Genomic DNA, 14,604 nt, shown 5'->3' with positions numbered 1-14,604 from the left:
ATAAAATTTGATCAGTTGTATACCGCAGACACGTGACAATTATTTAGTTTTATTTATACTAATATTACATTTATACCGTATCAAATTTCTTATGGTTATAAAAATAGAAATTTTTACTGCTTTTTAGATTTAACCCATTAAAGAATTATTCTTACATTATTATATTTTTAAATTTTTAGTGTTTTTAAATTTAATCCGTAAGTTTAAAGTTATTTAGATTCAACCTGTAAAAGAATTATATCCATAAAATTTATTATGCAGTATACGGCATATTAATTTATATTAGAAATACTCCAATTCATTAGATTTAACCTGTGAAATTATTATTTTTGCATTTTTTATCAGCATGTTAATAACCATTAAAGTTTTAATTGTTCATATGAAACAATATAGTTATTACTGAATATTAGAGTTTTTAAAAGAAGAAAATATTGTATAGATATTTTTGGCATATGTTATTAAGTGTAATAAATTTCTTAATATATAAATTGTTTTAGGAAATTATATACCAAATTTGTAGAGACATTTTAGGAATCTAATTGATTTTGTTTGTATGTGCAATTTTTTAAGGATTAACTTTGTAAATAAGTATAACTTAAAGGACACCAAATGTACTTCAATTTATAGAAACACCACGGGATAATTATTTAGTTTTATTTATTATAATGTGAGAAATTTGAGGAATCAACCCCTAAATACCTCAAATCAAGTAATGTAGATGCCTAAATTTACATTTTACAATCAAAATATGTAAAGCAAAAATTTCTATAGAAAGTCTATACAAACAAAATCTCTAAATATAGTTTTGATGATTTTATGGGATTAAAACTTTAATGGGTATAGCTATTTTTGGAAAAATCGGAATGTATAGATATTGTTAAGATTGTATGGCAATAAATGTAACAAATGTTGGTTGATTTAAGAAAGTTTAGTATTTAAATTTCTCTGTAATGTTATTTATGAAATTTTTTTAGGGGTTAATATTGTAAATAAAAATTTAAATAAGCAAAACCTAAAAAGTATAACACAAAATGTACTTCAAAAATGTTAATATAGATTTTTACATATTTTAAGGTTAGTTTTATATTTGTACTTTTGAATTAATATAGCAGGATCATTAACGAAGAGGCCCAACCCCTTGGTCACTTGGTCACTAATTATTACAACTAAAGCTTTTTGGCCTTTCCTTGTTTTCTACTCTTTCGGTGTTAATTACATAAATTATTGTCTCTTTGGGAGTACATATCAAATGTATTTATAGTATGAGATATTGATCATAAAATGTCCAACAAACAAAAAAATAATTTGGAAAAAGATGTATAACAACAACTTATTCATAATCAAAATTATGCCATTAATTAAATCGTTAAAACACTTACAATCTTATTAATTTGTTTAATTAACAACTAACTATCTAGACACTAATTCTTTTTGTATTTAGCAAATACTATGAGCATAGTTTTCAGATGAATGTACTCAATTTCGTATGTAACATTTTTTGTTCTAATGTATAGCAATATTTTTCTTTTATAACGAAAACAGCTTTTTGATGAGACTAGATCGAACATATTCTGTCATATAACTCCTGCAGTCTGGTGAATTGTGATATAATCAGAAAAATAGATTAATACGTACCTATACATTATTCGACTATATGGCTCTTTTTTTAGAAATGTTCGAATGATTTTATATCATAAAATAAAGAAAAGTCTTGAGCTTTGGTCGGTCGAATAAACATAACACACATTACACATTTACCAAAGACCATATCTTCTTCTTCTTGTTTAGATGAAGCTCAAGTGGAGATCAGTCTCCATGAATCATAAGAATGTGCTTCTCATCAAGCTCATCTCCGCTATTCTCATAACTTTTTTCGCTTTCCGTCTCTTCATTCTACACTCCAGTGAGTTTTCTCCAATCTTTGCGTCGGTCACCGGAAAATTCGAAGCTCGGTTACTTCCGCCAGTGGTTCTCGTGCCGGAAAACGAAGATCTAATTCCTCAGGGTAAGATCAGTTACTAGTTAAAACTAGTTGACTTTTATGTGAATTGTCCATTGTGTTTGACTGTCTAAACCTTGTTTAATAAGCATAATTATGAGATCTAGGGGTTTTGGATCTGCAAGATCTAGACTTTTGTTTAAGGGTTTTATGAATTGTGGTTTACAGAAATTTTAAGTAAAAGTAAGTGATGATTCATGGATCTTGTTAACATTTTAAAACTAGTTGTGATGATTTGTAACATTTGCCTCTTAATTACACATTTTCATCTTTCTTGGCTATGTTTCTGACAGTTATGATTCTAAAAGTTCTTTGATAGAGTGAGCTCAGTTAGCTGCAATGTTCAATGACTGGTTTCTGATGGAATTGATCTTGATTAGTGTTACAACGTTTTTGATTCAAAGTTGATATCACATTGTGGCTGATAAAAGAAGTTTTGCTTTCTTTGTTATTATTTATTGAATCAGATATTGAAGTAGAGAAGTGCAATCTTTTTGCCGGAAAATGGATCCCAGACTCATTAGGACCAATCTACACAAACAACTCATGCGGTTCGCTCATCGACGGTCACCAAGACTGTATCACCAATGGCCGGCCTGACACAGATTTTCTCTACTGGAAATGGAAGCCTCATGACTGTTTGTTACCACGTTTCGACCCTTTAAGATTTCTTCAACTTATGAGACATAAATCTTGGGCATTGATTGGTGACTCCATATCACGTAACCACGTCGAATCTCTACTTTGTATGCTCTCCACGGTATGATGCTGCTTACTATTAAATTCTCTTTGTGACTTCATAGTTTTCACTTGCCAAGTTCGTTAAATCTGTTTTATTTTTGGGTCTCTCAAAGGTTGAAGTACCGGTTGAAGTGTACCATGACAAGGAGTACAAATCCAAACGTTGGCATTTCCCTCTACATAACCTTACTATATCCAACATTTGGTCGCCATTTCTAGTCCAAGCCGCTATTTTCGAAGACTCAAACGGTGTCTCAACGGCTTTAGTTCAGTTACATCTTGATAAACTCGATGAGACATGGACCAGTCTCATGCCTAGCCTAGACTATGCCATTATCTCAACGGGTAAATGGTTTCTTAAATCCGCGATTTACCACGAAAATGCAAAACCAGTCGGTTGCCATAACTGTCAGGAGAAACCTCACTTGAAAGAGTTAGGATTCGACTATGCTTATAACGCAACGCTGAGGAATGTCATGGACTTCTTAGCTGAGGAAGGTAACTGTAAAGGCACGGTGTTTTTCCGGACTTCGACTCCAGATCATTTCCAGAACGGGGAATGGCATAGTGGCGGGACGTGTAAGCAAACAGAGCCGGCGAGTGATGATGAAGTTGAGATTAAAAATGTACATAAGATACTAAAAGATATTGAGATTGGTCAGTTCAAGAGGGCGGTTAGTGAGAAGACGGGTCTGGGTAATGGAAATCTAAAGCTTTTGGATTTCACCGGGATGTTGCTGACTCGACCGGACGGTCATCCGGGTGCGTATCGACAGTTCAGACCGTTTGATAAGGACAAAAATGCAAAGGTACAGAACGACTGTCTACATTGGTGCTTGCCTGGTCCGTTTGATTACTTGAATGATGTTATATTGGAGACCATAGTAAATGGCTGAACCGGACCAACACATTGCTAATGGATCAACCCGGAAGAAATTGAAAACCGGTTTTCTCGGGTTACATAGAGTAATACTGTGCAAATTTGTGTGAATTGGAACAAAATGTAAAATTGTGTAAGAAAAAATTGATTTTGGTTATTAAAAGCTAGCCGGTGGAAATAATTATTTTCCCCGGTTTTGTGAAATCAATTTTTTTTTTTCTGTTTACAAGTACTAGATTGTCCGGTTTGAACTCGGTTTAATTGTCATTGATACACTGAACCCACCCACACCCACCATCCAACTTGATTTGAATACAATCATACATCAATGTAGTACTAATAAAGTGATAAAGTTAAAACATTCTTCAAAATTAAATAATAATTCCTTAAAAAAAAGAAGAGGATAATGAAAAAATATTCTTCCAACTGTTCAAAATTCAGAAAAAATGTTAACAAATCTGAACTCGGACGCCAAACAAGTATCAAATCCACGAAATTATTTTTTTTGAATTTTGAATTATATGACCGTTGTGCGTTTCTTTCTTTATAATCCCCCAATAGATATTTTACAGAGGCTTCACCTAAAATCTCACAATCCCTAATTTTCGAAATCGTCTTCTTCTCTCTCTCTATTGCTTTTTTTTTTCTCCGACTTAGAAATGGCTTCAACCGCAGATCCAGCTCCGACGAAGAAACCGAGAAACAGTAGAAAGGCGTTGAAGCAGAAGAACGAGATCGTGGAGACGCCACCAGCGCCAGTCTCCGCCAAGGGGAAACCAGAGAAGTCGTTCGAGAAAGAGCTGATGGAGATGCAAGCGATGATGGAGAAGATGAAGATCGAGAAAGATAAGACGGAGGAGTTGCTTAAGGAGAAAGACGAGATCCTGAGAAAGAAGGAGGAGGAGCTTGAGACCAGAGACGCTGAGCAGGAGAAGCTTAAGTTGGAGTTGAAGAAACTCCAGAAGACGAAGGAGTTCAAACCTAACATGGTATAATCTCCAGATCTATAACTTTTGGTTGTCGATTTTGGCTACGTTTTTGTGATTAGATTTGAATTTGGTTAGGTTTTGGCATGATTGTTCAGTTCTAGATCTGGATTTTGGATATTGATCTGGTTGAGTTCTTTAGATTAGGTTTGAATATATCTGGTTAATATGCTGATTCCGCTTGTGTAAATCGATCATTTGTGATTTTGGATTGATAGAAGTTTAGTCATAGATATGAGATGAGTCGATTCATTTGTTGGTGAAGCTTAAACGTCGCAGAAATGTTCATTTCATTGGACTGATTAAATGGTTAATGATGGTTATCTATTAAATGGTTTCTGGATAGCTGATTCGAGAGTGTTGTTGTGTGTTTTTGTTCTTCAGACTTTCGCTTGTGGTCAACCATCTCTCACACAGGCTGAGCAAGAAAAGGCGAATAAGAAGAAGAAGAAGGATTGCCCTGAGACAAAGCGACCATCATCATCATACGTTTTGTGGTGTAAAGAACATAGGGCTGAAGTCAAGAAGGAAAACCCTGAGGCTGACTTCAAGGAGACTGCGAACATCCTTGGTGCTAAATGGAAGTCTCTTAGTGCTGAAGATAAGAAGCCTTACGAGGAGAGGTACCAGGTTGAGAAGGAAGCTTACCTCCAGGTCATTGCTAAGGAGAAGCGCGAGAAGGAAGCCATGAAGCTTCTGGTAGATGACCAGAAGCAGAAAAATGCAATGGAATTGCTTGATCAGTATCTCAACTTTGTCCAGGAAGCTGAACAGGACAACAAGAAGAAGAACAAGTAAGAACCAGAATACCTCCTAATGACTAAATCAAATTGATCACCAATGGTGTAAACTGACTAGAGCTATTTGTGGTTTGTAGGAAGGAGAAGGACCCTCTGAAGCCAAAACATCCTGTATCTGCCTTCCTGGTTTATGCAAACGAGAGGAGAGCTGCTTTACGTGAAGAAAACAAGACCGTCGTGGAGGTAAATCTAATTACTTTAGTCCCTCTCCAGACAAGTTTTTGTCCAATTCTGAAGCTAACTTATTGCGTTTAATGGTGCTTATAGGTTGCAAAGATAACTGGAGAAGAGTGGAAGAACCTGTCAGACAAAAAGAAGGCACCCTATGAAGAGGTCTGTTTCCATACTCATGCTTGCATTCATAGCAAAGCCATTAAGACACTTGGAGTGACTGAATTGAAGTGTAATATTTAACAGGTGGCAAAGAAGAACAAGGAGACATACTTGCAAGAAATGGAGGTATACAAGAGGACAAAGGAAGAAGAAGCACTGAGCCAGAGGAAAGAAGAAGAGGAACTCCTGAAACTCCACAAACAAGAAGCTCTTCAACTGCTTAAGAAGAAGGAGAAAACTGATAATCTGATTAAGGTAACTCACTTGCACTTCACTCACAATATGTCCATTACCAATTCAGAGACTAACAGGATCGTAATAATTGCATTTTGCAGAAGGAGAAAGCAACCAAGAAGAAGAAGAATGAAAATGTTGATCCTAACAAACCCAAGAAGCCTGCTTCTTCTTACTTTCTCTTCAGGTATGAACTTTTACCTCCAGTTAATCCTAATCTCTGAATTGGTCATTATGCAAGTTTCTAGCTTTCTAAAAACAAAACATGTTATACAGCAACGACGAGAGGAAGAAGCTGACTGAAGAACGTCCCGGGACAAATAACTCTACCATCACCGCTCTGATTTCAGTGAAATGGAAGGTATGCAAAATCACAATTACGAGTTAAAAGAAACATTTGCTTGTAGAACAACAATATCAAGATGTCTGAGTGAATACATATTATCATATATTTGCAGGAACTGGGTGAAGAAGAGAAGCAAGTTTACAACGGGAAAGCTGCAAAATTGATGGAAGCATACAAAAAGGAACTTGAAGCTTACAACAAGTCTGCACCTGCTACCAGTAGCTAGATGAAAACTCTCTTATGACTGAAAAATTATATGTTCAAGTCCTGTTGAACATTTTCTTATTATGATGCATTGTTAGATTTGCTCTAGTGACTTTTTAACCCGAAAAAAAAAAAAATGGATACAAGTTTATCTACTTTATCTTAATTCTCTCGCTGATTTCTTCTTCTCTATGGATGATGATGACTAGTAGTGTCTTTTACAGTATTTATTTTTTAATAATAGATGGACTCGTGTAAAAAAGTGGGAAAGGTTGTGTCAATCTCGACCGTTGGATTGAACCAATCACTAACGTCGAAGATTGGAGGAGAACTGTCAACGTGGCCGAAGTCGCCGTAAGTATAAAACGGCGGCGTATCAGGGAACGAGAAAACGTCTTTACCATCGTCGACGTCAAGCCCGTCGGTTCGAACGGTTAAGTTGGATTTAAGACTCTGGAGAAGGTCCTTTGGCTTTTGGGTCGTAGTAGTAGTAGTAATGGCTGGTTTGAGTCTGGTGTTTTCTTTTTGCTTCACCGGAGAGGCTGGTGGGGGTGTGATCGCCGCCTGAGAACAGGTGTGTGTTCCTCTGTACGTGACTTCGAAAACAGTCGCGTCACCGTCCGATCTCTGGACTTGCTTCGTAGCCCAACAGTTCTGTGTGCTACGATGAGTGCATCTGTAGTAACTCCTTGGGAATTTTGCGCCCAAAATGTCTTTCTGACCATATTTTCTCCAGCTATAGACATCATCTTGAGGTCCTTCTAAGCCTCTTTCTGGACTTATTCTCACTTTTTCTGACCACTTTGGTAACATCTTCCTGTAAAAATTACCCAATTTAGTATAAAGATCAGATTTTTATATTATAAATTTTTGACATAATTCAATTTGGTGAATTGTGAGGATGTATTACCTTTTCTTTGAATTGAAAATGTAATCTTGGCGATGATGACTCTCGCTGGAACCTCCTCCGTCAACGAACTCTTCACTTCTCGGACTTCCGTTAATCAACGCCGGAGATTCTGGGACTCCGCCGGTAGTTTTCACCGGGACTACAGTAATTTGCGTCGGAAGAAGTTGTACGGTCGTTGGTGAGGAGGACCAGTTAAGCAGAAGAAGAGATCTCTCATAGGAAGAAACTATCTGCTTCACCAGAATCTCGTCCGTCTCAGCCGTAGCTTCTCCGAGTCGTGACTGAAGCTTCTTGGCCGCATCAAGTCCAAGAATAAGTTCACTTAGCAATGTCTTTTGTTCCCAACTTAACATATCTTTACCTTCCATTTTGAGAATATGATTCCCAAAATAGAGTTTCAAAAAATAAAAATTTTAAAAATAAGTTAGATAAATACTTAAACAAAGAGTTCACTATAAGAAGATTTTGGTCTGAAATTGCAACCAAAATATGATGAGAAAGATAATATATATTTTTTTTTGTGAATATGAGAATGATAATATAATGTGTGTTAAAGTATGATCAAGAATGGGTTGATATAGATTGAAGTATGGTATGTATAATGAGAATATGAGAGTGTTTATAAGGTTGTGGTAAAATTGATGAGTGTGGTTTGGAATATATAAGGTATTTGGATTTGAATGTTGAAATTTTGACCAAATGACGAACCATAAATAAATTTTTTTTTTAATATATAAAAAGATATGTAATTTCCTTCTAAAGAGAGACAAAACTTTCAAAGGAGAGAAAAGTCTTTGATATAAGGAAAGATAGGGCCAGAGTGTAATCTATAAGTGGGGTGGTGGTAGTGAAGGTCAAACGCTGACCAATTCAACATTCCATAATTTTGTTAATGTAGTTATACATTACTTGTATAATCATGTTAATCATATTTTATATATAGTGGTTAATTAAAATAACTAGACAAGACAACAAGGGTTTAAACAAATGTCCCTTTCGATGTATAACTTTTCAAAACTACGACTATGTACATGTGATTGAGATTCTCTACTATTAAATTCCCAATGTTATGTTTGTTTGATGCTTTTATTAGTATGCATTATATCACATATATATGGATGATAGATAGATATATCAGTTGTTAACCATAAAAATGATATTTCTACACATTCTGTTTTTTTTTTTTGGACAATCACATTCTATCTTCTTAAAATGTATTATTAGCAGAAAATATTTAAGTTAGAACTTAAACATTTATATTGAATGACATTTACTCAGAATCTACTTCTTTTTTTTTTTTTTTTTTTTTTTTTGGGGCAAAAACTCAGAATCTACTTCTCTAAATTTAAATTTCAAACACTTTGACAAACAGGAAAATAAAATAGACATATGATGTAAAAGAATTCTCATTAGTAGTTTTCTCATTACTTACTTATATATGTAAGCTATGTCAAGTTGTCAACTGTATCTAAACAAGAAATATTAAACTTGATGAGATCGCAAAATATGTATTACTGTATGTGACAATTAGGATTAATTTGTGCAACAAAATTTGTATCAGTTCCATAAGACAGAAAAAAACCAAGTCATTTACAAAAAAAACTATGTGATGATGAAATAATACACCAAGAAAGTATAATAAGGTTTTGGCTGACCAAGTCACATTCAGTTATCTCAAATAGTCATATAGGTATGTAACAAAGACATATTGAATTCAAGTGCGCAAAAATATTACTTATTTTAGTTGAGAGTTGAGACAAATGGCCATTAATTTTGGAAAAAAAAATCTATTTATACAGAATGATATGTTTTTGTTTTTATTTTAAATATAGTATATGAAAGACAGAATGATATGTTCCAAGAAAAGAAAAAAAAACAGTCATGATTTATAATAAACCAAGAGTATGATAAGGTATTTGCTGACCAAGTCCAACATCAAGCTATCTCAAATATGTATAGTCTGATAAATATTCCATTCGAACGCTCAGTTTGTTTTTTAATTAATACTTTTTAAACTTTATTTGCCATCAAAATATTATATAAAAAGTAGTAGGACCACTTACTTATATGAAGAAATTAACCTTGGTAAATATTCTAAGAATTGATTTTATTAAAGTGGCAGCAAATTTTTCATAGCTGAAGACTGAAGTTGACGTACAGGAGTGTAGAGTAATAATACTAATAACCACTAAAGTCATATGAACCTCATTTACAGTTCAGTTTTCACTGATGGGATTATTGCCAACTTTATTTACTGTGAAATTTACTCCAACGTATAGAAAACGTAATTGCCCTAAACGAATTTATTGATTAATGATAAGAATATAGAAAAATCTAATAGAAAGATATTCCTAAGAAGAAAAGAAAAATTCCTATTTTTTTTTTCCAAAAGGACAGGATTGGACCGAAGACATTTCAAACCTCACTCCGCGTGGATTTCCTCTTTTTCATTATTTTTTATTTTCTTTCTACTTACGATTTTTTTTTTTTTTAAATGGCGTCACTCTCTTTGCGTCATTCAATCATTTTTATAAAGAAATTTGGATCTCATTCATCATTCATTCTTATCTCTAGACAACAACACATAAATTTTTAAGTTCACGAACTTATTAATATAATTCACTAGAACTAACTCATATGTAATTCACAAATTTATTTGAAATAGTTCACATAAGTCACTAGCCAAATAAAACATAACCCCGAAATGCTTACAAAATTGAAGAACTTTCATTATTATACTGTATATCGGACTATCTGACTTGTAAACTTTACGGCATTAACTATCGTATTTATTTTGTGTGTGGGGGGTGGTATGTGAGTGTCAACGCTACCCAACACTCTATAATTTCGTTGTATGTTTTATAAAGAATGAAATAATTATTTAATTTATTATTTGCTGCTATGCCAAAGAAAATAAGAATAGCCAATTGGACTCGTTAAAACTTAAAAGAGCAATTAATAAGTAAAGTAGGAAAAGGCCAAGCTTTCTCCTTTCAATTTGTTTAAAATAGTCAAACGCCAGTTCACACTTTACAAAACAAACAAAAAATGAAAATCCTTCAACTCTTTAACTTTTGTCCTCACAAATTCCAATTTTTTTTGAATTAGTAGATATACCCAACATTTTTTTTCAATTAACAAAACAATAGAATATAAGTATACAAATCTGTTAATCAAAACTACTTATAGCTAATACACACCACCAAACTACAAAATGTCATAAACTTCAGGATTTACTATAAATTTCCTCTCTGTTTTTTTAACCTTCTTCATGTTGAAATTACAATTTCATTATATAGTTTTGCCTCTTTACTTCTTAACATACAAAGTACAAACATAAATATATTAATGGAGGAATTGCAAATAATGATATATTACATTTTTTTTTAAAAGGAACCGAAGAGGTGAATAGACTTGCTCAGAAGTTTTCAGAATGCGGAAGAACAAAAGTCAGATCCTCCAGTAGTTCTCAGCTCCGAACACGGCGAAGGACTGACCTTCAGTGATGTCCCAATAACATCTGAACATTTCCACGTCCGATACGTATTTAAACTTCCATGGAGATTAATCTCACTCAAACATATCCCTGTGAGAGTTTTGTTTTCCAAGTTATACAATCAAGTATATAATTGATATTGGTAAATACTGAGAAATGTATATTTTCTTACCTGTAAAAGGTGAACCCTTAAGGCCTTGAATAGAGCCAGCCTTTCGAATGTTAACTCCCCACACGTTCTTGATATGTATTCCCTTAACTACTGGAAGAGCGTTCGGGTTATAATTCGCGTCAGGGTGATCTCCAGTGTCACCGGCTATCTTGATCCCGTACTTTGCAGTATCTACGTAGACGTTAGAGATTTTGATGTTTTTGATGTATCCTCCACGACCAATGTTCGTTTTGATGTTGACCCCAACGCCCATGTTTGATAGTGTGATGTGTTCTGCTACGATGTTCTTGATTCCTCCTGATGTTTCACTTCCTATTGCGATACCAGCGAACGGGGAAGATCCTGTGATGCGCCGTATGGTTATGTTTGAGCTTGGACGGCCATAAGCGATTCCGTACTGGTCCCAACCGCTTTTGATCGCCACAAGGTCGTCTCCTGTTGAGATATAGGAGTCTTCTATGCAGACGTTGACGCTGGAATCTAGCAACAAATTTAATTATGTTCAGTTGATTAGTAAACGGCTCTGATTCAGACAGAGAATTGCCATTAAAATTTGAGTATGTCTCAAGTTTGCACACCGATGAGGAGATGAGATACAATTCTCTAGCATGATATAGTTATTGTACACAGAAAGACATATTCAAGTTCTTACCTAGACATGTTTTATATGTATATAACACATCAACCAATCTAGTTAGTTGACTGAAAAAGGAGTTAAGAGTAAGACCAAACCTGGATCGATTCCATCGGTGTTGGGCGAATCTTGTGGAGCTAAGATGGTAACATGATGTATGACAACCTCACTGCCACATATCAAAATGAGGAACAGAGTCAATACCAAAAGAAGAGTAAGTTAAATATATATGCTTGGGATATCTAAAGGGCATGGTAGTAACTAGCATTATACCTGCAATAGACAGGATGGATGTTCCAGAAGGGTGAATTTTGGAAAATAACATTGGAGATTATGATCTCCTTAGAGTCCTTGAACTCGATTAGGTTCGGTCTTGTGTACTTTAGCGTTCTACTGCGCCACAAGTTCCACCACACTTCTCCTTGACCGTCTATTGTCCCGTTTTGTCCTGTGTATTTAGTGTTGCAATGAAATGTCAAAAACAGCACTAAACATCATATCACCAGAAGGAAATGCACGAGAAACACTCTGTTCCTGGACATGTATTAGAATACTATCCATAAAAATCCTCTTGAGTAACTATAGTTAAAAACAGATTCTTAACCTGATTAGCTCATGTTTTCCTACACTACCCAAACAATGCATCTCTTAAAACCTATATATATAGCTAAATAGATATAACTGAAAGTATAAGATGGACCAAACTAACCAGTGATGACAACATCATGAAGACCATCACCATGAATAAAGCTCATATAGCGTCCCCCTGGTAACTCCCTCCCTCTTCCATAAGACGGCAAAGGATCAATCAATGGCCAATTCCGCGTATCCTGAAGTCAAAACAGAGCAAAATTCAAAAGGTCACAAAAATATTCAAGGGATCCTGCATTTACTCATAATATTAGTGATCACTCAAATTCCAAAGCATCCAAGTCTGATTAAAGTAGGCTCAATTAAAGTGGCGTTGTCTTGATTCTGTCTAAAAGCCAAATGTTTTCTAATCTCAAAATTGGTCATAAGACACACACACACACATTGATATACACTACAGTGACAAGTAGTGTTTTTTTATTCACTCACTTGAAGACAAACCAAGCCGAGAATTTATTCATATAGACTAATAGACAATTGAAATTGAGGTTCAACATATATGGCAGCATCCCACTACTTCATTGATCTGAGATTCTCACTAAACGACGATGGAAACCCATAACTGTCCACAGTCCCAACTAGATATAAAACTCCAACCAAGATTTAATCTCTTAGATAGTTTTTTTTAATACTAAAACATTACATACATTAATAGAGAATGTAATAACCAATTCTTGAAAAACACGAACGACAAAAATTGCCAGCTATGTAAACATAGACATAAGAGCACTACACCACATGCTTACAATAACGTTTTAGTCCCAAGAAAGGACCCATGATGCTTTGTATTGGACCTACCATTACCAATTCCACATCCATATTTATTACTTATCAATTATTATACGTGCATGGTTCCCCAAAACCATTGTTACATAAACTTAATTAGACAAAACGAACTTGATTCCATTTTTCAAAATTCAGATCCAAGCAAACAAGCTAAGTGAAGAAAAAAAAAAAACCAATTCTATATTTAGGATACCTTGCTTTATAAAAAAGTCATCTATAGTTGACAAATTTTAAATGAAATATCTTTCCTAACAACTTGATCATTTGAGTATAATCACTTACACTACTGACCACACTCTGATCTCATTGAGTATAATCACTTACACTACTGACCACACTCTGATCTCATTGGAGTATACATTAATCACATTGACTAATAAACTAATAATTCCAAATCAGCAAAGTAACTAATTTGTCACTCATTTCAAATGATCTCATTATACCAAAATCCAATTTCAGAATTCAAAATTGAAAATTAATACCTGAACAGCTTTGATAACAGCACCTTTAGCCAAGTAAAGAGTCATATGGCTAGTGAGATTGAAGCTCTCAGTCAAATACACTCCCGGAGGTATATACAAAAGCGTACCTCCTCTCCTCTTCAGATGCTGAATCCTATAAATCGCCGCCCTAAACGCCTTCGTGTTCACCGTCCGGCCATCCCCTACTCCTCCGTAGTCTGTTATCGAGATCTTATCGTTCCGGTACCGTAACGGCACGATACCGGAACACGTCACCTCCGATTCGCCCAACGACGACGAATAAACGAATAGACATGAGAATAGGATAATTGAAGCTAAGAGTCTCCACATTTTTCGTTTGTGTTGGGAGACACAAAGGATTTGGGATGAGAGTAAGTAAAATGAAATCTGCAGAATTGTCTAATTATGTTTATATCCGTCGACAACGTTCAGAAGAAGAAGGCACGTGCCATCACACGTGTATTAACAGGCCAGTATTAGTGATATTTGGGCTTTAACGGCCCAATAATTTTAATTCTTTGTAGGGGTTTTTTATTTTATTCATTTAGTTAAAAGTGTTTTGGGTGGGTTTGTAAAATTGGAGCTAAGATCAGAAGAAAGTTTCAGCGAGTTGGAGATGGAATTCGAGATGGAGTTCGAGAGTCCGTTGGTGCGTCTATGCATAGAGGAAGCTTGTAAGAGCGGAGATGCGGTGGAACGATGGCGTTTACAGAGACGGAGTCTTGAGAGGCTGCCTCCTCACCTTGCTGATGCTCTCCTCCGTCGCCTAATCCAACGGCGACTTCTTTTCCCTTCGTTAATCGAGTAAACAACTCTCTTTTTTTTTTTTACTACTGCTTCCTTACGTAATTCTGATTCCTGATCTCGAAATGGTGAGCTTGGATTTTGAAATCATTGAGTGTGATCGCTTGGGGATCTTAGTTTTTTTTTTTTTTTTTTTTTTTTTTTTT

General features: G+C 34.9%; 5 protein-coding genes across 5 annotated transcripts in view; 3 read left to right on the top strand and 2 right to left on the bottom strand.

Annotated features, from left to right (window-relative positions):
• On the top strand, positions 1,687–3,810 carry LOC104722628 (protein trichome birefringence-like 24). The gene is made up of 3 exons (XM_010440833.2): positions 1,687–2,005; positions 2,467–2,759; positions 2,854–3,810. The coding sequence occupies exons 1-3, from the start codon at positions 1,789–1,791 to the stop codon at positions 3,634–3,636; spliced, it is 1,293 nt and encodes a 430-aa protein (XP_010439135.1). The 5' UTR covers positions 1,687–1,788; the 3' UTR covers positions 3,637–3,810.
• On the top strand, positions 4,181–6,631 carry LOC104722627 (high mobility group B protein 6-like). Its single transcript, XM_010440832.2, has 8 exons — positions 4,181–4,609; positions 4,991–5,400; positions 5,484–5,589; positions 5,674–5,739; positions 5,824–5,994; positions 6,075–6,160; positions 6,250–6,334; positions 6,432–6,631. Exons 1-8 carry the CDS (start codon positions 4,280–4,282, stop codon positions 6,543–6,545), a joined length of 1,368 nt encoding a protein of 455 aa, XP_010439134.1. The 5' UTR covers positions 4,181–4,279; the 3' UTR covers positions 6,546–6,631.
• LOC104722626 (probable WRKY transcription factor 53) lies at positions 6,565–8,084 on the bottom strand. The gene is made up of 2 exons (XM_010440831.1): positions 7,434–8,084; positions 6,565–7,340 (listed from the first exon to the last, which is right to left on the bottom strand). Exons 1-2 carry the CDS (start codon positions 7,799–7,801, stop codon positions 6,758–6,760), a joined length of 951 nt encoding a protein of 316 aa, XP_010439133.1. The 5' UTR covers positions 7,802–8,084; the 3' UTR covers positions 6,565–6,757.
• LOC104722625 (probable polygalacturonase) lies at positions 10,642–14,054 on the bottom strand. The gene is made up of 6 exons (XM_010440829.2): positions 13,655–14,054; positions 12,445–12,565; positions 12,009–12,183; positions 11,834–11,904; positions 11,102–11,581; positions 10,642–11,019 (listed from the first exon to the last, which is right to left on the bottom strand). Exons 1-6 carry the CDS (start codon positions 13,982–13,984, stop codon positions 10,862–10,864), a joined length of 1,335 nt encoding a protein of 444 aa, XP_010439131.1. The 5' UTR covers positions 13,985–14,054; the 3' UTR covers positions 10,642–10,861.
• LOC104727789 overlaps positions 14,197–14,604 on the top strand; it is a 1,000-nt gene continuing 592 nt past the window's right edge. Inside the window, exon 1 of the mRNA XM_010446862.2 lies at positions 14,197–14,458. Coding sequence (XP_010445164.1) covers positions 14,271–14,458 — 188 coding nt within the window. The 5' untranslated portion in view covers positions 14,197–14,270. The remainder of the gene's footprint in view (positions 14,459–14,604) is intronic.

This window comes from Camelina sativa, chromosome 11 (genome assembly GCF_000633955.1).
Source record: "Camelina sativa cultivar DH55 chromosome 11, Cs, whole genome shotgun sequence".
Lineage (NCBI taxonomy): Eukaryota > Viridiplantae > Streptophyta > Magnoliopsida > Brassicales > Brassicaceae > Camelina > Camelina sativa.
Note: the sequence above shows the minus strand (reverse complement) of the source record. Positions and strands in the feature narration are given on the sequence as shown.

Excerpts from the sequence above, each read along its gene's own strand:
- LOC104722628 (XM_010440833.2), top strand. The coding sequence starts at position 1,789 with ATGAAGCTCAAGTGGAGATCAGTCTCCATGAATCATAAGAATGTGCTT. Across the intron at positions 2,006-2,466 it reads CGAAGATCTAATTCCTCAGG|ATATTGAAGTAGAGAAGTGC; the intron begins GTAAGATCAGTT and ends TTATTGAATCAG. Across the intron at positions 2,760-2,853 it reads TACTTTGTATGCTCTCCACG|GTTGAAGTACCGGTTGAAGT; the intron begins GTATGATGCTGC and ends GGTCTCTCAAAG.
- LOC104722627 (XM_010440832.2), top strand. The coding sequence starts at position 4,280 with ATGGCTTCAACCGCAGATCCAGCTCCGACGAAGAAACCGAGAAACAGT. Across the intron at positions 5,401-5,483 it reads GACAACAAGAAGAAGAACAA|GAAGGAGAAGGACCCTCTGA; the intron begins GTAAGAACCAGA and ends TGTGGTTTGTAG. Across the intron at positions 5,995-6,074 it reads AAACTGATAATCTGATTAAG|AAGGAGAAAGCAACCAAGAA; the intron begins GTAACTCACTTG and ends TGCATTTTGCAG.
- LOC104722626 (XM_010440831.1), bottom strand. The coding sequence starts at position 7,801 with ATGGAAGGTAAAGATATGTTAAGTTGGGAACAAAAGACATTGCTAAGT. Across the intron at positions 7,341-7,433 it reads ATTTTCAATTCAAAGAAAAG|GAAGATGTTACCAAAGTGGT; the intron begins GTAATACATCCT and ends TAATTTTTACAG.
- LOC104722625 (XM_010440829.2), bottom strand. The coding sequence starts at position 13,984 with ATGTGGAGACTCTTAGCTTCAATTATCCTATTCTCATGTCTATTCGTT. Across the intron at positions 12,566-13,654 it reads CTGTTATCAAAGCTGTTCAG|GATACGCGGAATTGGCCATT; the intron begins GTATTAATTTTC and ends TTTTGACTTCAG. Across the intron at positions 11,582-11,833 it reads CACCGATGGAATCGATCCAG|ATTCCAGCGTCAACGTCTGC; the intron begins GTTTGGTCTTAC and ends ATTTGTTGCTAG.